Source organism: Rhinoderma darwinii, chromosome 7, assembly GCF_050947455.1.
Source record: "Rhinoderma darwinii isolate aRhiDar2 chromosome 7, aRhiDar2.hap1, whole genome shotgun sequence".
NCBI lineage: Eukaryota > Metazoa > Chordata > Amphibia > Anura > Rhinodermatidae > Rhinoderma > Rhinoderma darwinii.
In genome coordinates, this window is record NC_134693.1 from 78663411 (window position 1) to 78686031 (window position 22621).

At 42.5% G+C, this 22621-nt stretch overlaps 1 protein-coding gene across 2 annotated transcripts in view; it reads right to left on the bottom strand.

The window, feature by feature from the left end:
- Nucleotides 1–2890: 2890 nt before the first annotated feature.
- PMM1 (phosphomannomutase 1) overlaps nt 2891–22621 on the bottom strand; it is a 93450-nt gene continuing 73719 nt past the window's right edge. Inside the window, exons 5-8 of one of the 2 annotated variants that reach the window (XM_075833592.1) lie at nt 15201–15300; nt 7363–7438; nt 5970–6085; nt 2891–3726 (exon numbers count right to left, since the gene is read on the bottom strand). In XM_075833592.1, coding sequence (XP_075689707.1) covers nt 3643–3726; nt 5970–6085; nt 7363–7438; nt 15201–15300 — 376 coding nt within the window. In that variant the 3' untranslated portion in view covers nt 2891–3642. Of the gene's footprint in view, nt 3916–5969; nt 6086–7362; nt 7439–15200; nt 15301–22621 lie in introns of both variants that reach the window. The other variant, XM_075833593.1, reaches the window with a different exon arrangement.

Sequence of the window (22621 nt, forward strand, 5' to 3'; positions counted from 1 at the left end):
CATGCTTGACAGATGGCGTCAGGCACTCTTCCAGCATCTTTTCAGTTGTTCTGCGTCTCACAAATGTTGTTCTGTGTGATCCAAACACCTCAAACTTCGATTCGTCTGTCCATAACACTTTTTTCCAATCTTCCTCTGTCCAATGTCTGTGTGCTTTTGCCCATATTAATCTTTTCCTTTTATTGGCCAGTCTCAGATATGGCTTTTTCATTGCCACTCTGCCCTGAAGGCCAGCTTCCCGGAGTCGCCTCTTCACTGTATACGTTGACACTGGCGTATTTAATGAAGCTGCCAGTTGAGAACCTGTGAGGCGTCTATTTCTCAAACTAGAGACTCTAATGTACTTGTCTTGTTGCTCAGTTGTGCAGCAGGGCCTCCCACTTCTCTCTCTACTCTGGTTAGAGCCTGTGTGTGCTGTCCTCTGAAGGGAGTAGTACACATCGTTGTAGGTAATCTTCAGTTTCTTGGCAATTTCTCGCATGGAATAGCCTTCATTTCTAAGAACAAGAATAGACTGTCGAGTTTCACATGAAAGCTCTCTTTTTCTAGCCATTTTGAGAGTTTAATCGAACCCACAAATGTAATGCTCCAGATTTCTCAAAGGAAGGTCAGTTTTATAGCTCCTCTAAACAGCAAAACTGTTTACAGCGGTGCTAACATAATTGCACAAGGGTTTTCAAGTGTTTTCTAATCATCCATTAGCCTTCTAACACAGTTAGCAAACACAATGTACCATTAGAACACTGGAGTGATGGTTGCTGGAAATGGGCCTCTATACACCTATGTAGATATTGCATTAAAAAGCAGACGTTTGCAGCTAGAATAGTCATTTAGCACATTAACAATGTATAGAGTGTATTTCTGATTAATTTAATGTTATCTTCATTGAAAAAAACTGTGCTTTTCTTTCAAAAATAAGGACATTTCTAAGTGACCCATAACTTTTCAACGGTAGTGTATATTAACAAACTTTCACATTATCCCCTATCAAATCTTTCCTGGCAGCTCTGGGGCCCGTCCCCTCCACATCCAGCTGCCACCCTCCTTTTTCCTCTGTATGTCCTCCATGCATATAGTGCTGCTGAAGAGGTAATTTGTCCACTCTCTTAGGGAGCAGGAGTGCATTGATATAATAGGTGAGTCCAGACAATGATTAGCTGGAGAGCTATAAAACCAGGACTCAAACTAACTGTCTATATTATCTGTATGTGCTGTGTGCAGAGAGTTCAGTTTATTTCTATGAGAGGCAATTTACTGTCTCCTACTTGTAGGGACTGACATGGAGAAATCTATCACAAGCAGGAGGCAGTAGAGACAGGCTGAGGCTGCATCACATAGGATAGACTGAGACTGCAGTGTGAGTACAGAAATTCTATATCACTGATCTATCACTTGCTGCACTAGGGCTCAGAGCAGAGCAAGTGCTGTGTAATGAGATTCCACCCCCTCAGCAAAGCCAGAAGCATGATGGGAAATGTAGTCTGCATTAAGGGAACCATATCAAAGGGGAAGAAGGAATCAAGACAACCCATAAATGGTGCATCAACTCTAAGAGGTATACACAAGGCATTCACAAGAGCTTCTACAGTATTCTTTAATAATAGTCTATGCTGCACAATATAGGTAAAAAAAAAATAATTGCTGGAGTGCTTCTTTAAGGCTATGTTCACATCTGTATTGGATGCTCTGATGCAGATTTTTTCAAATTGGACAAGAAAAATAGTGCTGCGTGCAGCACTATTTTTCCTGTAAAAACGGCAGACACCTTGACGGAACCCAATGAACCCCATTGTAAGTCAATGCGGTCCATCAAGTGCAGTTGGAATCCTTTGTGCGACGGAATTGGAGCTGCGTCATGGCTTCCGTTATAAACAGAAGCCATGAAGCAGATGTGAATGGAGCTGAACATAAAGGTTTCATTAGCTGACCATGTGGGAATAAAACTACTATGACATTTTATAAAGAAATAATTTTATTGCTTCATAGTACACAATAAAGATATGTATTAAAAGATATTTTTAGCAGCATTTTAACATAAATTAAAAATATATTCCCATTATCACATATACTTTGCATATACATTATCAAACTTTCACAAATATCATCTCCTACATATTTATTTACAGACTGTCAGGTCTATCAGTCTTCAGCCACATGGTTAGCGATGGAAATGGGCAGCCAGCGGTGCCTACGAGCAGTGTTTCCCTAAAAGCAACTCCAATATGGGGCTTCATTTTAAGATGTACCAGTAAATTGCAACACAGATGGCTGCAAGCGTGTTTTCTGAACATTAGAGCAACTGTAAACTGTATGAACTTCCATGTTGTCCAGGGAATAAATAAATCTTTAAAAATGCAATCCAGTCCTAAGAAATTGATGGCTTATCCTCAAGATAGGCCATCAATATCTAATCGGTGGGGGTCCGACTCCCTGAACCCCCGATCAGCTGTTTCGAAGGGGCCGCGGCACTCGTATTAGCACTGCTTTCTCTTCATTTCAACCTGTTCATGTTGTGAATTGCTGACACACTTTTAGTGTTGGTTCACAGTATTATAGACTTCTCCCATTCAACTGGGAGAAGGCTGGAATACTGTGAACTGCCGCTACAAGTGTGTTGGCGTTTTACAGTACAAGCAGGTAAGGAATAAAAGGGAAGCAGCGCTCATACGGCCCCTTCATAACATCTGATCAGCCGGGATGCCGAGAATCGGACCCCCACTGATCAGGTATTGATGACCTATCTGGAGGATAAACCACAATTTCTTAGGACTGGAAAACCCCTTTAAATATAAGCAGTAGATCAGTTATTACTGCTGCCATTCTAGAGAATATAACTAGTCATTTACATACAAATCAATATAAAAGACCCAAAAAATAAGAAAAAACTGTGTACAGACATAATCATTTTTATTTGGTCAACTTCCACAAGAGTTAAACAAACTGCACATCGGTGCACAATGTATTCACTACATCTGTTTACAGTGTCATAACAGAAACAGAGATTGGGCAATTTACAGGAAACAGAACAGAACAGAGATTCTTGCACTGAAATGATGCTTTACCCTCCTTGTGCGGGCTCATGTCATGCTGCATATAATATACTGTAATATCAAGGTAAATTGTGGTGCCAGAGAGGTAAGTCAATTATGGGGATTGGGAAGAAGAGATACATTCAAGTAAAATAAGTTCTTGCAGTATACAACATTTTGATAAACCCCCTGCAAAAATATATTGATTTTCATACTGGTTTAAAACATGTTTAAAAATACTTGAAACCAGGTATTACTAGGACAAAATTATAAAGATCAGTTAAAAACGCCAGGAAATATGAAGGTACCTATTCTAGTTACACATTGAGTATATTTGTGGATATGTGGCTTGTGTGTTACTGAAACAACAAAACACAAATTAGCACAACACACAACTATGGTACTTGTGATTGGACCATAATGTTAGATCAGATATTTGGGATATATGTTCCAGAGAAATGTTCTTTTCTATGACACTATTGTTTCTGATCTTCAGCAGTTGTAATAACAATAAAGCATCATGTGAATTATCCTGGATAGTGCTTTAATGAAATGCCGAAAATAAAGGAGACGTTTCTTGATCCAGCCAATGCAAGTGAAATTTAAAGCCTCGCTAGTATTCCTCAAAGCTCACATATATATCAGTACTTCTAGAACAAGAAGCTTTGCTCTCTGGTCCACCATGATGATTAGACTTCTTTAACAGAAAGGATTTATAGATTAGTCACTGGTCCAATTCTTCATAAAACCTAAGACAACAGTTTCAAAGTTCATTGTTTCTCTCTGGGCAAAAGAGTTGCCGGCACCTCCGTACAGTGTCCTCAGGTGATACAACCGTATGTCCAACTGTCCGCGGGTCAGTATAGATCTCATAATCATTACCGCCCTATAAAGGATATCATTTATCAATAATAGAAGTCACTGTATATCAGACACCTCCATAAACCAATAAATGAGTTACTTACCTATTGATTAAATAACTAGCTGAAACATCGTATGGCCATATACCTTTATATGTGTGGCCTAGCTTTAACCGAGTTAAAATCTTAATAGATCTACACTTACATCCCAGCTAGCTAAAAGATTCTTAAACCAGGGGCGTAGCTAGGGGGGGGCAGGCAGGGCATGTGCCCTGGGCGCAACTTAGAGGGGGGTGCCAGCGCCACCTCCTCTTGCACTGTAATTGTACCTGTGTCTATAGGACACAGGTACAATTAGAAGCAATGAATGGCCGGGTACGTTCCGTGCCCGGCCATTCAGCTCTTTTCTACGAGTGAAGCGGTATCGTGCTTCCGTCGCTGAAAGGCGCTGACTGACAGGGAAAGTAATTCTGCCCAGCCAATCAGCGCCTTTCATAGATGCTTCGTTCAACCCCAAGGAGACCTGCGCAGAAGAGAGCAGGTCTCCATTGCTGCCGGCCAGCGTGGGAGCGGGATTAAGGCGAGTTTGAATAGTTTGTTATTTTATTGTAATAAAAAAAGTGTGTGGCATTATCTACAGGGGGGGGGGGCTTTATCTATGGGGGGCTTTATCTACAAGGGGGCTTTATCAACAAGGGAGGCTTTACGCGGGGGCTTTATCTATGGGCGGCTTTATCTACAGGGGGCTTTACGGGGGGGGGGCTCTATATACAGGGGAGGCTATACACTGGGGTGAGCTATCTATGGAGCACCATATACAGGGGTGGGCTATATCTACAGGGGGGCTATATACAGGAGTGGATTATCTATGGAGCACTATATACAGGGGGGGGCTATATCTACAGGTGGGCTATATACAGGGGTGGGCTATCTATGGAGCACTATATACAGGGGTGGGTTATATCTACAGGGGGCTATATAAAGGGGTGGGCTATCTGTGGAATACTATATACAGGGGTGGACTATATGTGGAGCACTATATACAGGGATGGACAATATGGGGAGCACTATATACAGGGGTGGGCTATATCTACAGGGGGCAATATAATGGGGTGAGCTATCTGTGGAGCACTATAGGGGGTGCTATTTGTGGGACACTATATACAGGGATTGGCTATATGGGGGCACTATCTAAAGGGGGCTCTATGGCAGGCACTATCTGTAGGGGGCACAGTGTGTGTGGGACACGGTGTATGGTGTATGGTGCTATTATAATTAGAGGTGCAGTGTATGGCGCTAATATATTTAGGGGCGTAGTGTGTGGTATAATGAGAACTTTATCTTTGTTTATAGGTGTAGAAATGTTGGAAAAGTGAGAAGCTGAAGACATCTGAGTGGCAAACTGCAGAAATGGGCTATGATGACTGGACCGGATGGAGAAAAATAACTAGAATCTGAGACGTCACCGGTGAGTCACTTAATGTAAATGTTTGTTCTGCCTCTAATCAGTACTGTAGTCACTGTATGATCTGCAGCGAGATGATGGGTGGTATGATTATGATATGATTTATTTTTTGTGAAAAACTCCCAGCATATCCTTATAATTGTTCAGGCCATGATGGGAGCTGTAGTTTTACGCCGTACATACCTATACGGCAGGGGTTGCACTAAATTGAGCTGTATTTGTGCTGGTGTTGTATTTATGTACTGGGCTTGGTTCTGGTGTTGTGTATAGAACTATATTGCTTGTAAAATGTGCGAATGTTTTTATGCTCGAGTTACATAAAAAGAAATGTGGAAAAGAAATTACGCGTCATTGATTGGTAGAGAAAACAAACACGGCGAGGGGGAAGGAGATGTGGGGAAAGAGGTTGGGGGAGCGCCAAACTGAATCTTTGCCCTGGGTGCTGGAGAACCTAGCTACGTCTCTGCTTAAACTTTTTGTCAGGCAGTATTTAATAAACTCTAACACAAACCGAAAAGCTTGCTACAGTCTGAAATTATGGGCTCACTATGATGTTGCTATTCATGAACTTCTTTTTTTTCTTTACAAATGAAAAAAAAATAAGTTGAGCCTTACCGGTGAAGTCTCATTACCAAAGAAGTAAATGCTAAGGAATCGTTCCTCCTCCAGAACATCCAGACAGTAACGCTTGTCCCATCCTTCTGGAAAAATGTCAAAGCTGATCATCCCACCTAGGGAATAGAGGAAAGAGCAAAGCAAAATAAAAAGTACAGCCATGTTAAAGAGAGGAGGAAGTGGAAACGACATTTGTGTGGTTTAGTTTGCACATCATACTTATGAAGCCTGACATGCTGGTAAGATTTAAAAGCATGTCTTGTGATGATACAGTAAGTGCGAGTGTTAGGGTATGTTCACACGGCCTATTGTCAGACGTAATTCAGGTGTTTTACGCCTCGATTTATGCCTGAAAAAACGCCCCTAATACGCCTACAAACATCTGCCCATTGCTTTCAATGGGTTTAACGATGTTCTGTTTCCACGAGCCTTTATTTTACGCGTCACTATCAAAATACGGCGCGTAAAATTACGGCTCATCAAAAGAAGTACAGGACACTTCTTGGGACGTTTTTGGAGGCGTTTTTCATTGACTCTATTGAAAACAGCTCCAAAAACTGGCGTAAAAAGCGCGAGTGGCTTAAAAAAGTCTGAAAATCAGGAGCCGTTTTCCCTTGAAAACAGCTCCGTATTTTCAGATGTTTTTGGTCACTGCGTGTGAACATACCCTTAGTGTCATGTTAAGAGAAAGAACAGAATGGTTTAAGAAAGAAAGGGGTAGAAAGAGATGATTCAATTAAATTAAAGAAAAAGATTAATAAAAAGGTATCATGGGCAAACAATGAGTTTCACATTCAAATTCATATAGAATCCAAAAACAGTCGAAAAAAAAAACATACTTCCATGTAAAAAGTGGGCGGGGTGAGGCGAGGCCACCAGTGGCCCGACAAATTTACTATAATTAAGCCACAAACAGGCATGAATTATAGCGCACATCTACACCAGGTAGGAGCATTTTACTCCAGCGTGAGACTTGCAGAAAATGTGCCTTATTTATTAAGAGGCGCACACCTCTTAATAAATTAGGCACATCTCTGGATGGCCATGCACTAGAAGGGGAAATCTATGCCAGCTATAGGCTGGTATAAATTTCCGCTATAATTTACGATAGTTTATGGCGTATAGTGAATTTGTCGAGCAGCAGGTGGACCCATCCCCTTACACGAAGCTACAACCAGTTTGTTTTTGTTTTTTTAAGTGTGGGAAGCTTCAGAAAACTGCAAATATGCACCATAATTTGAAACTTTTTTTTACACCATATTATTGACGTATAGCCATTGATAAATTCCTCCCATGAGAATAGCGCCTTGGAAAACAGAAACGAGGCAGAGAAAAGATGAAACATAGAAAAGAATGTGCTATACTGAAAACTTAAGAAAAATATTCATATCACCTCTGGTAAATCGTAAGCCTTTCCCTGCAAATTCTTTCTGTAGAGCAGCCACAAACTTCTCCCTGATTTTTTCTTTCTGCAAACAGTGAACAAATCAATGATAAGAGACCAAGTTTGTTTCCCAATGACAAGTTCAGTCTGCTTGTATTTCTATAGTCTTCTACTTTAGGCCCTGTTCACACAGAGTTTTTTTTGGCATGCGTTTTGAAGCATTTTTTTCATTTGACTGTTGAAGAGGTAGAAAACAAGGCTCAAAAACCGGAGCTGATTATTCAAGGCAGAATTTTCTGCCTGCAAAAAACTCTGTGTGAACTAGGCCTAAGGGCAGATACAGACGGACGTTGCGTTTTTGCGCGCGCAAACAACGCAGCATTTTGCGTGCGCAAAAACCATTTGACAGCTGCGTGTGTCATCCGTGTATGATGCGCGGCTGCGTGATTTTCGCGCAGCCGCCATCATAGAGATGAAGCTAGTCGACGCCCGTCACTGTCCAAGGTGCTGAAAGAGCTAACTGATCGGCAGTAACTCTTTCAGCACCCTCGACAGTGAATGCCGAACACAATATACAGCAACCTGTTAAAAAAAAAGAAAAAAAGTTTGTACTTACCGAGAACTTCCCGGCCGTTGCCTTGGTGACGCGTCCTTGGTGACGCGCCTCTCTTGACATTGGGCCCCACCTCCCTGGATGACGCGGCAGTCCATGTGACCGCTGCAGCCTGTGATTGGCTGGAGCTGTCACTTGGACTGAATTGTCATCCTGGGAGGTCAGACTGGAGGAAGAAGCCGGGAGTTATCGGTAAGTCAGAACTTCTTTTTTTTTTACAGGTTCATGTTTATTGGGATCGGTAGTCACTGTCCATGGTGCTGAAACAGTTTAACTCTTTCAGCACCCTGGACAGTGACTATCTCCGGACGTCGCGTACCGGAAAATTTTTTGCCGGGTTCGGCCAAAACGAGTTCGGACGAACCCGGTGAAGTTCGGTTCGATTGTCCGGGTTCGCTCATCTCAAAGACACTCCATTTGGATGTTTGGAAACAGAAAAGCACGTGGTGCTTTTCTGGTTACATTCATCCTTTTGACAGCTGGTGCGCTGTTTCAGTCGGTTCGCACGGAAGTGCTTCCGTGCGACCTGCGTGGTTTTCACGCACCCATTGACTTCAATGGGTGCGTGATGCGTGAAATACACGGAGATATTGAACCTGTCGCGCTTTTTGCGCAGCTGACAAACGCTGCGCAAAAAGCACGGACTGTCTGTACTGCCCCATAGACTTGTATTGGTCTGTGCGTGGCGCGTGAAAACCACACGGCCCGCACGGACCGAATACACGCTCGTGTGAATCCCCCCTCAACTTGTAAGAAACACTATAACGCAGGCAATGATTGTGTTTGTACTCCCCATCTTAAGTCGGCCATACACATAAGACAATGATCCGCAGCAATGTGGCTGATTGATCATCTGTGGGATTGTTCATACGAACAATCCTACCAGAAACAGAAGAGACTAAACTGGCCGATTAGGGAGTCAGTTTAATAAAAAATAAACTGACTTCTTGGGGCTGACGCAAAGTGGTAAATGATCGCTCGAATTCTGCCAATCATGCCATATATATGGAGTTTTGGCTGACCATGGATGAAACTTTCCAACCTGTTTGATCACGTTTTCCTCGGACTTAGGTCCACTGTCAGCCATTGTGAAAAATCATTCACATAAATTTGTTTTTTAAATGATGGTCGGTTCGAAATGGCAAAAATTACCCATTTCAGAAGCCTTTTATATATATATATATATATAAAAGAAAATCCCACAGCACTCCGTATTAGTGAAAAAAATGGTGGTTTATTAAGCCAGCCCAAGCTGCAACGTTTCCATCCTACTATGGGACCTTTATCAAGCATAGTGATACATACAACATGTGGACCATATATAGTGAGTATCTCATTATCATAATGAGTAACTATTAGGACAGTATACATAAAAAAAACATACTGATATATATTCAAGTACACAACTTTAAAAATTTTTGAAGTGATCAAGTGCCAATGATGACATCAGTGAATAGAAAATTAGAAAAACATTGTTTAAAACATACAAAATCAGCATAATTGTAGTGAAATTGAAAATGCAACCACATGTGTGTGGGTGGAGAACATCCGACCACTCACCAATCCGGGCTGGTATATGTAAATTCGTGGAAGGAGATGCAGGTCTGTTCCACACGTTGAGTCCATAGCAGATCGGCGTCCTCAAACTTCTACTGCGCATGCTCGCGTATGGAAGATGGAAGGCTGTAGTTGCTTAGCAACAACTGACACTCAAGCTAATATTTAAATTGAGATGACCTCATATCTATAAAGATCTGGGCACTGTAAAGCATAACAGTGCAACTATTATAATGCTGGTAGTCCCACTGATGTAGACAACGGAACCCCTATAATGTATCAGAGCTGTATTATATAAATTAAGAATTTAACGTAACTCACGACCATATAACCTTTTTTCATGGTCGGAATTCACCTCATTCAGCCGCAACACAGAGCAACTGAATGGGGTTTAGGGGGCCCGTTCTGGAGATAGGTGCGGGTCCCAGAGGTGTGACCCGCTTCTATCTGACATTTATGACATATCCTGTGAATCAGCGATCCAAGCCGGCACCTGAGTGCTCTGGTATGCGTCTGCGATCGCACTCTCACACTTGGGCGGAGGATAATGTAGCAGTCCTGGTATTGTGCAGAAATTACATCATAAACTCCCTAACCTTTCCCTCAATTGTTGTATCCTTGAACTGATGCCAGGTTCGTACCAAAGAATTTCCAAGGCATTAGATATACCATGGAACACAGTGAAGACGGTCATCAAGATATGGATTACATTTGGCACAACAGTGACATTACCAAGAACTGGACGTTCCTCAAAACTTGTTGAAAAGAAAAGCCGAAAATTGGTCCGGAAGGCTACCAAGAGGCCTACAGCAACATTAAAGGAGCTGCAGAACTTTCTGGCAGGTACTGGTTGTGTAGTACACGTGTCAACAATTTCCCATATTCTTCATATGTCTGGGCTGCGGGGTAAGGTGGCAAGACAGAAGCCTTTTCTTCAAAGAAAAACATCCGAACCCGGCTATATTTTGCAAAGACCTACTTCAATTCTGGCAAAAGCATGTGGGAAAACGTGTTATGGTCTGATGATACCAAGGTTGAAAGGTATGTTTGGCGCAAAGCCAACCCTGCACATCACCAAAAGAACACCATACCCACAGTGAAGCATGGTGGAGGCAGCATTATGCTTTGGGGATGTTTTTCTGCAGCTCGAACTGGGGCTTTAGTCAAGATGGAGGGAATTATGAACAGTTCCAAATATCAGTCAATATTGGTACAAAACCTGCAGACCTCTTCTAAAAAGCTGAAGAGGAATTTCACCTTTCAGCACGACAACGACCCAAAGCATACCTCCAAATCAACACCAGAAGAAGATCAAAGTTTTGGAATGGCCCAACCAGAGCCCAGACCTGAATCCCATCGAAAATCTGTGGGGTGACCTGAAGAGGGCTGTACACAGGCGATGCCCTCACAATGTGACAGATTTGGAGCGCTTTTGCGAGGAAGAGTGGGCAATGTTTGGCAAGTCAAGATGTGCCATGCTGATAGACTTCTACCCAAAAAGACTCAATGCTGTCATAAAGTCAAAGGCTAATTCAACAAAGTATTAGTTTATGGGTGTGCATATGTTTTGCAACCACATTATTTTTGTTCTTTATTTTTATTTTTCCACCCAAAAAGATTTCAGTTTGTTTTTCAATACAATTGTACAGATTATAAGTGACATTAATGGTGGAAAAAGTTCTGAAATGATTCATCTTGGACTGACTATGTAACATGAAAAAACCTGGAATTTTAACAGGGGTGTGTAGACTTTGTATATCCACTATATATATATATATATATATATATATATATATATATATATATATAGGAGTGGAAAAAACGCCAGCCGCACAGTCAAAAAATAATGATGAGGGGTGCAAGCCCGCCGTGGACACGACCAGGGCCACCCTAACGTATAAATCTGAAAATCAGGCAGCACTCTACAGATGTAGCAAAAAAAGTTATAAGTGCTTTATTGATCCATTAGTCAAGCGCGACGTTTCAGCTCTACAATAGAGACTTTCTCAAGAGTTACGGTGCATATATATATGCACCACCTTTTTTTTTATATCCACTGTGTGTATGTATGTGTGTGTATATATATATATATATATATATATATATATATATATATATATATATATATATATATATATATATATATATATATATATATATACATACAGTGGAGGAAATAAGTATTTGATCCCTTGCTGATTTTGTAACTTTGCCCACTGTCAAAGTCATGAAAAGTCTAGAATTTTTAGGCTAGGTTAATTTTACCAGTGAGAGATAGATTATATAAAAAAAAAATAAAGAAAATCACATAGTCAAAATTATATATATTTATTTGCATTGTGCACAGAGAAATAAGTATTTGATCCCCTACCAACCATTAAGAGTTCAGCCTCCTCCAGACCAGTTACACGCTCAAAATCAACTTGGTGCCTGTCTTAAATGGTCACCTGTATAAAAGACTCCTGTCCACAGACTCAATTAATCAGTCTGACTCTAACCTCTACAACATGGGCAAGACCAAAGAGCTTTCTAAGGATGTCAGGGACCAGATCATAGACCTGCACAAGGCTGGAATGGGCTACAAAACCATAAGTAAGACGCTGGGTGAGAAGGAGACAACTGTTGATGCCATAGTAAGAAAATGGAAGACATACAAAATGACTGTCAATCGACATCGATCTGGGGCTCCATGCAAAATCTCACCTCGTGGGGTATCCTTGATCCTGAGGAAGGTGAGAGCGCAGCTGAAAACTACACGGGGGGAACTTGTTAATGATCTCAAGGCATCTGGGACCACAGTCACCAAGAAAACCATTGGTAACACATTACGCCGTAATGGATTAAAATCCTGCAGTGCCCGCAAGGTCCTCCTGCTCAAGAAGGCACATGTACAGGCCCGTCTGAAGTTTGCAAATGAACATCTGGATGATTCTGAGAGTGATTGGGAGAAGGTGCTGTGGTCAGAGGAGACTAAAATTGAGCTCTTTGGCATTAACTCTACTCGCCGTGTTTGGAGGAAGAGAAATGCTGCCTATGACCCAAATAACACCGTCCCCACTGTCAAGCATGGAGGTGGAAACATTATGTTTTGGGGGTGTTTCTCTGCTAAGGGCACAGGACTACTTCACCGCATCAATGGGAGAATGGATGGAGCCATGTACCGTCAAATCCTGAGTGACAACCTCCTTCCCTCCATCAGGACATTAAAAATGGCTCGTGGCTGGGTCTTCCAGCACGACAATGACCCGAAACATACAGCTGCTGATAGGCGCCCCGTATGTTTACACAGCGGCGTTCTGACTGGGTTCTGTGACGGCCAGGGAGTGGACCAGTCCAGTCACCTGACCTGTCACCTGACCTCACGTCAGTGACATGAGCTCAGATGACTCAGGTCAAGGGACAGGTCCACTCCCGTGCTGCATCCTCCCAGCATCTGCCTCTACTCTGTGCTCTGCTGTTACCTGTATCTCTGCATGTGTTTGTCTCTTACATCTACTACATTATCTGTACTCAGAGTTTTCACTGTTATCTGTGATATTACATAGGACTGCAGGTAACACTACTATCTGTACTCAGAGCATTATCACTGTTATCTGTGGCGTTACATAGGACTGCAGGTAACATCTACCACATTATCTGTACTCAGCGAGTTATCACTGTGTTATCTGTGGTGTTACATAGGACTGCAGGTAACATCCACTACATTATCTGTAATCAGAGAGTTATCACTGTGTTATCTGTGGTGTTACATAGGACTGCAGGTAACATCCACTACATTATCTGTAATCAGAGAGTTATCACTGTGTTATCTGTGGTGTTACATAGGACTGCAGGTAACATCCACTACATTATCTGTAATCAGAGAGTTATCACTGTGTTATCTGTGGTGTTACATAGGACTGCAGGTAACATTACTACATTATCTGTACTGTGTACATATGTGCCTGTGCCTGTATATGGGTCTGTTTGTGAATGTGTCTTTGTGCTTGTATATCTGTGCCTTTTATGTATTTGTATATGTTCCTGTCTGTGTATTTATCTGCCGGTGTGTGCGTATATGTGTCTGTACGTCTATATATTTACCTTTATGTATGTATTCCAGAATGTGTGTATGTATATTTGCCTATATGTCTAAATATCTGTCTTTATGTATGTACAGTATATATGTTCCAGCGTGTCTATATATGTGGTTAATTTTTGGTCTGTGTAGGGGGCGGCAATAGAGAGTCCAACACAGGGTGCCATCCAAGCTAAGGCCAGCCCTGGCTGTCACCAACCCTAGTCAGAAGAAACTCTGTCGCTGCCTGCGCCGCATGACCTCCTCGGCTCCTCCGGTAACTCACACCAGGCAGAGCGGAGAGTGGTAGCGGTAGGCTACCGCTCACCGGTCTGTTCACAGTGTGGCGCTAAGTACAAGGGGGGGGGAGTGTGGCGCTATTTACAAGGGGGGGGGGGAGTGTGGCGCTATTTACAAAGGGACAGCATGCTGTGTGTGGCACTATCTACAAGGGGGGCTGTGTGTAGCACAATCTACAGGGGGCTGTGTGTGGCACAATCTACAGGGGGCTGTGTGTGGCACAATCTACAGGGGGCTGTGTGGCGCTATCTACAGGGGGCTGTGTGGTGCTATCTACAGGGGGCTGTGTGTGGCCTCTTTAATTTATTTTCTTTTAATTCATTTTTATGTTAATTACATTATAGAACTACATCGCTTGTAAAATGTATAAATGCTTTTATACTCGAGTTACATTAAAAAAATTGTGAAAAACAATTACACCTCATTGATTGGTAGAGAAAGCAAACATGGCGAGGGGGAAGGAGATGTCGGGAAATAAGTTGGGGGGGGCGCCAATCTGAATCTTTGCCCCGGGTGCAGGAGAACCTAGCTACGCCTCTGTCCTACGGATATCGCTGCCTGTATGGATGTGGGGCATGTACATAAATACCTCTGTGGCAGCAGTTTTTGGGACCAATCTTTAGCACAGTCCATGTTTTCTGCTATCCTCCTACAATAATCTAGTGTATGTGCTGTGTAAAAATCGCACCTCTGGGATAACAGAGGAGATATACTGAATTAAATATGCAGTGTAAGGTCTAGTTCACACAGAGATTTTTTGCAGATGGTCACGGCCATTGAGCGCCGCAGGCAAAAAAACGCAGCGGAAACAGCTTTCTCTTCCTCCCATTGATGTCAATGGGAGGTCAGAGACGGAAACGCCTGAAGAAAGGGCATGTTGCTTCTTGTTCCCGCAAGCGTTTTTTTCCGCTCACTGGAAAAAAACGCCTCCGCCTCTTGTTGAAATCAATGGGAGGCATTTTCGGTCATATTTTGGTGCAGTTTCCGATGAGGCTTCCGCGTCAAAAGCAGCGCCAAAAAGTATCAGCATAAAACTGTAGTAGAAGACACCCTGAGACTACATACCCAGTGTAAACACCATTTTATTGCATGTTTTGTTCCATAAAAATAAATTACTTTTTGCTTAAGGTACAAATGTAGAAATCATTGATAATTGGTAAATTTAGTATTCCACTGTAAAATAAAGGATTATGATAAGAATATCTCACTGCACCAGAGAATCTACAATACAGAGTTTATCCTTAGCATGTCATTAAATATCTCAGTTTTCTTATTAAATATTTCGGTTTTTGAGTCTATTATTTCGTTTTTATAACCTACTTTATCCAGTTCAGAGAATTCAATCCTTTCTTCCTTATTGCAGCTACGGCCAATGGGTGAAATATTCAACATTCCATTGCGAAATTCTATGAACGTTCCCCTGCAGATTGACATGCATAATGGTAAAATATAACACACTGAAATACATATTATAATATAATGACTCGTTCAAAAAGCAGAGCAATGCACAATTCAAAGCAGCTTAATACAAATATACCAATAATAGGCACAAATTTATTAATAACATAGGTGATGGAGATTATGCAGCTCCTCCTTCCCTTGCTGCACAATGACCTCCGCACATGTCACAGAGCATGCTCACAGCACTTTCCATATAGTAAACAGCAGCTCAGGCAAAATGGCTACCCCAATATCCATGAACAGATTGAAACAAAGTATGTTTCAGTATATATTTTTAGTACCTCATTTAGGCATCATTTACACAAGCGTAATATACGCGCGTGCGACGCGCGTGCTTTTCACGCGTGTCGTACGCACCTATATTAGGCTATGGGGCAGTGCAGACAGTGCATGAATTTTGCGCAGCGCGAGTGCGTTGCGTAAAACTCACGACATGTCCTTTCTTTGTGCGCTGTTCGCGCATTGAAGTCAATGGGTGCGTGAAAACCACTCATGCCGCACGGAAGCACTTCCGTGCGAACTGCGTGGTTCGCGCAACAGCTGTCAAACTCTGAATGTAAACAGAAAAGCACCACGTGCTTTTCTGTTTACAAACATCCAAACGGAGTGTCATAATGATGGCGGCTGCGCAAAAATCACGCAGCCGCGCATCATACACTGATGACACACGCAGCTGTTAAGTGCCTTTTGCGCACGCAAAATGCCGCGTTTTTTGCGTGCGCAAGACGCACACGCTCGTGTAAATAAGGCCTTAGACGGTAGTATTTAGGACAGTAGGTGGAACGTACACAGAGAAGAAATATTATGGAAGTATTTGTAAGTCTTCTGTGTTTTAGACCCACTACTAGTTTCAGGCTTAAAAATACTGCAGCAAAATACTAAGCAAAATACCGCAGGCTAAATGGGGCCTAAGGCTTCTTCAGATGTGACGTTTCGGTGCAAAATGAAAACTGTGAAAGCTTGTGCAAATTTGCTGTGTAGCCTTAGTCTTTGAGCAAATGCAGTGTGCAGGCTATGGATCCAATAGGGGTGCGTTTAAAACTGAAAAGCTGCATGCCTTTTTACAGTGATTTGGTGTGTGGGCTAGTATCACTACAGAAGGACGTTGCTTCTAGCAGCCAGTCCCTGTGTTTTTATCGGTTCTGTTTGTGCATCAGGAACGTTCTGTTCCAGTTTAGGAATTAGGGACTCGCAAGTCTGGGGATCCTTGTCGTGGATTGCGAGCTTGCGTCCTTTTGGCCAAAATGATTACCAATACCCCAGGTATTTTTCATTATTATGTATATTCGCTACACAGCCGGGTCTTTGATGCTGGGAGAGCATGGTGTGTTGCTGTTTGGCATAGCAAGCAGGGTAGCCCGCTCTATGAATTATCAAGGCGTCACAAATAGGCTTCTACCTGGCTATACACGTTGTGCCTCATGACGTACACACTATCCCTCCATGTTTCACTCACTTGCACCCCATTATCCATTTATTTCTATTGAGGCACTTCACTCATTACTGCCCCCTATATTTCACTTATAGTATTACACTTGCACACACACTATTCATTTATTATTTCTTACTACACCTCCCATGCACCACACACCACTCCCCTCAAGACTAGTGGGAGTGGCTATTATTATTTAAAGCACCTGCTCGCCCTTTCATCAGCATTTCTGACCTGGCTGTGTCCATTTGTAAGTATGGCCTTTTTCGGTGTTTTTGTATATGTCCCTGTGTTTTTATCGGTTCCAATTGACTTCTGTAGGACAGATGGAAATAGAAGTGCAGAAAAGGTCAGACAGATGCTGGTGGTATGGGATTCTATTAGGCGGACAGATAGGGTGATCTGTTGCCGACACCGTGAATGCTTAACAGTGTGTTGTCTGCCAGGTGCTCGGGTTCGACATATTGCAGATTGGAAATCCCGGTGCTGGGGAAGACCCGGCGGTCAGGGTACACATCGATACCAATGACAAAGTCAGTGGGAGATGGAAGGCCCTTAAATATTATTTTAGAGAACTAGCAGAGAAGCTCAAGTCCAGGAACTCCAAGTTTGTGCTTTCAGAAATACTACTAGTGCAACGAGCGTCGCTAAAAAGACAGCGGGAGCTTAGGGAGTAAAATAAGTGGCTTAGAAATTGGTGCAGGAAGGAAGGGTTTGAGTTCATGGAGAACTGGCATGAGTTCTCTGTCGACTACAGGCTCTATAGTAGGGACGGGGTGCACCTAAATTGGAAGGGTGCAGCTGTGCTGGGGGAAAGAATGTTTAGACAGCTGGAGGAGCTATTAAACTAGGATCTGGGGAGGGTATACAGAAGCGGGGTTAGATAGAGTAGATAGGGAGTAGGATACAACAGGAGTTAATGGGGATTTTGTGGGGGTTGGGTGTAGCCAGCCGAATAGAGAGGGGACTAGGAATAAATCTGGAATTAATAAAAATAAAGTTGTTGGTAAGGTCAAATGTACTGGTGAATGCCATGTGTCTTTCAAATAAAATGGATGAGTTGGAGATTCAAATTATGATGCAACCACTCAGGGTGTGTGCGGTGTGACCCAGTGGCACAGTTGGCAGGCTGGATATTGGGAGTAGTAGTCCTCTATCACGGTCTAGTCAAGGTGGTAGGGCCTGCCTTCACTAGACCTCTTACACTCCTAGGGCCTGGTACAGTGATTTGGGGGATATCACTCAAATGATGGTGGCAGTGATTCCCCGCAGGGCACGCCCTGTGTAAAGGTCTCCTGACTAGAGGAAGGTGAGGTGCCCTTGGTGTTAGAGTGCAGAGTAATAGGCAGGAGACTGTAGTAAAGTTGAACAAATCAACTCATGGTTTTATTACTTGTTAGCAAATGCCAGAACTCTTCAAGATGGGGGTACACAGTTCTTATTAAACAGTTTTCAAACAAAATGGGCTCACTGTGCTGGAGCTGAAGTAAGGTTTTCCCAAATCTCAAATACTGATTACTCCGGAATACAGTTCTCTTCTGTGAGGTGCACAAATATCTTATATTCTCTGCAGTTCCTATGCTCTTGCAAAAAGAAACGTTAAAGCTGCTAAAAGCTGCTGGGCCTGGCCGAAGGCCTAAGGCCTAGTCCTGAGCTGTGAGGCCATGACCCTGTAACAATCTCCTCACAGGCTTGCATCTAACTCCTATGTCACTAAAGGGGGTTTTACACTGGGCGATTATCGGGCAGACAAACATTCATAGAACACTCGTTGCCGATAACTGTCCTGTGTAAACAGGGCTGCGATCAGGAGATGAACAAGCAAACGCTGCTGTTTAGATATTATTCGTGTCGGCAGCGCATCTCCCTGTGTAAACAGGGAGATGCACTGCCGACATGGTAATAACGTATGGAGATGAGTGATCGGAGTAACGACGGCTCCTCCCCACCTATACATCCGTGTGACAGGAGCAAACGAGCACCGATCAATGATGTCTTGTTGATCGGCGCTCGCTGCACTGGCCAGTGTAATAGGGCCTTAACTCTCAACGGACACTAACTGCAAGTGGGCAAGCCTATAGAAGATTAGCTCTGGCCACCTTCCAGAACAATCTTCAGAGTATTCTATGAAAGAAATGGGGAAAACACTTCACCCCCGATCCAGCCTCAGATGGTTTAACCCAGACATTTAAAGGCACAATTACATTTAACATCAAATACAATGAATACATAAACTCAAATCAGGTCTGACTGGAACAAAATGGAACACACTACTGCAACAAAAAACAATCCACATTTTAAATTTAGTAGTGTCCTAGTGGAACACTACATAATGACTGGCATAGATTAAGATGTAGTGGCCATAACAGAATCCTGGCTGGATGAGGGCCATGACTGGGTAACAAATGTGGAGGGCTACAGCATATTTAGAAGGGATAGAAAAGATGAGAGGGGGAGGGGTTTATCTGTTTGAAAAATCCAGCCTAAGACCAGTGCTGAATAAAGACATTGGAGGAGGCTGTGACAGTGTGAAGTCTTTATGGGTAAAGTTTATTATAAGCAATTGAACATAGCAGAACGGACTGAGGCTGCCCCTTATTATGGGGGATTTTAACTATCCTGACATTAGATTTGCTAAAAGCTGCAAGTTTTTATGCACAATTTATCCACAATTTAAGACAATTATTTCACTTAGTTGGTTAATAAACTAACTAGAGGGAATAATGTGCTGTATCTGGTCTTATCAAATAGACCATATACAATATATCAGATATGGAGGTGTGTTAGCAGCTGGCAACATTGACCATAACATGGTTTCAAAGTAATAATTATAAAGGGAGCTACAAAAATCTGGAATTTTAGGATAGCAAAATTCAATAGACTGAGAGAAGCACTTCTATAAGACTTGATTCATGTAATGGTAAGTAGGGATACTGAACCTTAAAGGGGAGTTTTTAAAGATATATTACATGAATCGTGTAGTACGTTTATACCTCTGGTAGCAAAAGTCTAGGCATAAAAGGGGACCAATATGGCTGAATAGGGAAATACTGAATATAAGACAAAAACAAAAAAACAAAGGCTGGGGGTTTAGAAAAAGCATCACAGGCTTACAAAGATCTCAATAGAAAAGGTAAAAATGAAAAAAAGTTAGCAAAGTTATCGACAGAAAAAACAAATAGCTAACATTAAAATAAATCCCCAAATGTTATATAAATATAATAACCCCTTTCCCAACTTATGACTTACGTCATAGCCAGGTAGGGGAAGTACAGGGCTCACACGCGGATGTCGGCTGTATGTTACAGACGAAACATCACTGTAATGAGTGGGATCACGTTCGACCGCGATCCAGCTCGTTTAACCCCTTAAATTCAAGGCTCAATAGCGACCGCGGCATCTAAAGCGTTAGAAAGAGGGGGCGACCACTTCTGACAGCCCATCCACCCCATTGCGACGTGATCGTGGGATGCCGATGGTTGGCATGGCAGCCTGGTGGCCTAATGCAGGCCTCCAGGTCTGCCTCCCACAGCGTTTAATAGGGGCCTGTCAGAAACGCGATATACTGCAATACATTAGTATTGCAGTATATAGTGCAAGTAGTGGCAGATTAAGTGTACCATGGGCCCTGGGCTGTTGACACAACTTGGGTCCCCTCCTTCCCCCTCACACGCAATACAACCCCCCTAACCCGCTGACACTGTACCCGTCAGTGCCACTGACCTGACGGATACAGGGTTTAGCACTAGATACAGCTGCTCTGTATTCAGGATATAAAGCAGCTGTATCGCAAAAAGTAAAAATCATTTTTAATAAAAAGTATTTAGAAAGTTGCACCACTCACACTGATACTGTTTTATTAAAGAAGAAAAAATATTATAATAATAACAACAATAAACAAAAAATTATAACCCCTCTCTTTAAAGTGTAACTAAACTTTTAACATGTCAAAGTGATATGTCAGAACTTTTAATCGGTGGGGGGTTTGAGCACTGAGACCCCCACCAATCGCTAAACTGAAGCGGCAGAAGCGCACGATTGAATGCTGCGCCGATTCACTTCTGATCGGCATTCCTCGGAGTGGTGTACGTCCGTACACCGCTTGCTCGGCTTTTCGAGAAAAGCAGATCAGAAACGAAGCGGCACAGTGGTCACCGGAGCGCTTCTGCCACTTTGTTTTAGCGATCCATGGAGGTCTCAGTGCTCGGACCCCCACCGATCAAAACTTCTGACATTTCACTATGACATGTCAGACTTTTTTTTAGAAGTTTAATTACACTTTAAAGGGGTTTTCCCGTGAGGGAAATTTATGATATATCCTGTGGATCCTGTCAGATAGGTACAGTTCCCAGAGGTGGGACTCGCATCTATCTCTAGAACCGGGCGCCCTAAACCTTGTTCTACCTCTTCCTGCTATCGCTGCCTCTTGGCCACTTACTGACCATGGACTTTCCGTAACTCATAGTAGCGAATGGCAGTTACGGAAGCAGCGTAGCTACCATTCAGTTCTATGGGACTTACAGAAACAGTGTACCAGAACCAAGCTCGTAGAAAAATTAACAGAGACCCAAGCAACTGGCAGGGATGATTGGAATAGACAAACAGATAAATGTGCGGAGCACAAAGAAGTCCCCAATTTCCCAGCTGCTATAGAAATATTGTATTAATTAAAACATAGCTTTTATTATTTAGTTTAGAAACAGGTTGTAGCAGATAACGTAATAATTGTACAATAGTAGATGAATTAAAATTGTCAAGGTCGGTTAATCTAACATTTGAGATCTGGTGTGTATTGGATCTCAGGAGTGAAGTGTGGCAGGCATGGGCGGCAGCTGCAGACTGCTCGAACAGCCTCTAATGTCACACAGTAGTGAAGTTCATTTGTTAGACCGGCAATGATTAAAAAAGCGCTAGCCCCCCCGACATGTTTCGCTGCAGCAGCAGCGTCCTCAGGGGATAATTTTAGGGCTATTACTCGCGCGTGCAGATTCCTCTTCCTGATATAGTTGGGGGACACACTTACCGTGGTGTGTCATCCCCGGTGAGTGGCCAATGGAAATTGTGGAAGGGGACAAGCCTTCACAGTGTTAGACTGACACTGAGATCGGCCTGTACGATGAGATGGCCGTTAGCCAATCAGAGGTCGTTTTTGGCGCATGCGTATCATGATCACATTGGATGATAGAATTCCTAAGGGACCGCTGTCTTCATTGAAAAACGTGACGGGAGCTGAGAGATGCGCTGTGTGTACTGGCGCATTAAGTATGACAGCTGCGTCTTAGTTCCATTCACTAATGGTAAGATAACCAATTATGTGTGGCCATATTAGGATGTGTGTTATGAAGACAGCCGTTTTAAATGTTAGATATCAGTTTTGACTTACCTAAGGCATTCATGCGCCAAAACTGACTAGCCACTTTTGACCTTCCTGACAGAGCCTCATTTTTCAAATCTGACATGTGTCACTTTATGTGGTAATAACTCCGGAATGCTTTCACCTATCCAAGCGATTCTGAGATTGTTTTCTCGTGACACATTGGACTTTATGGTACTGGCAAAATTTGCTCGATATGTTCAGTATTTAATTGTGAAAAAACACCAAAAATTTGCGAAAAATTTCAAAAATTAGCATTTTTCTCAATTTAAATGTATCTACTTGTAAGACAGGCAGTTATACCACACAAAATTGTTGCTAATTAACATCACCCATATGTCTACTTTAGATTGGCATCGTTTTTTGAACATCCTTTTATTTTTCTATGACCTCACAAGGCTTAGAACTTTAGCAGCAATTTCTCACATTTTCAAGAAAATTTCAAAAGGCTATTTTTACAGAGGCCAGTTCAGT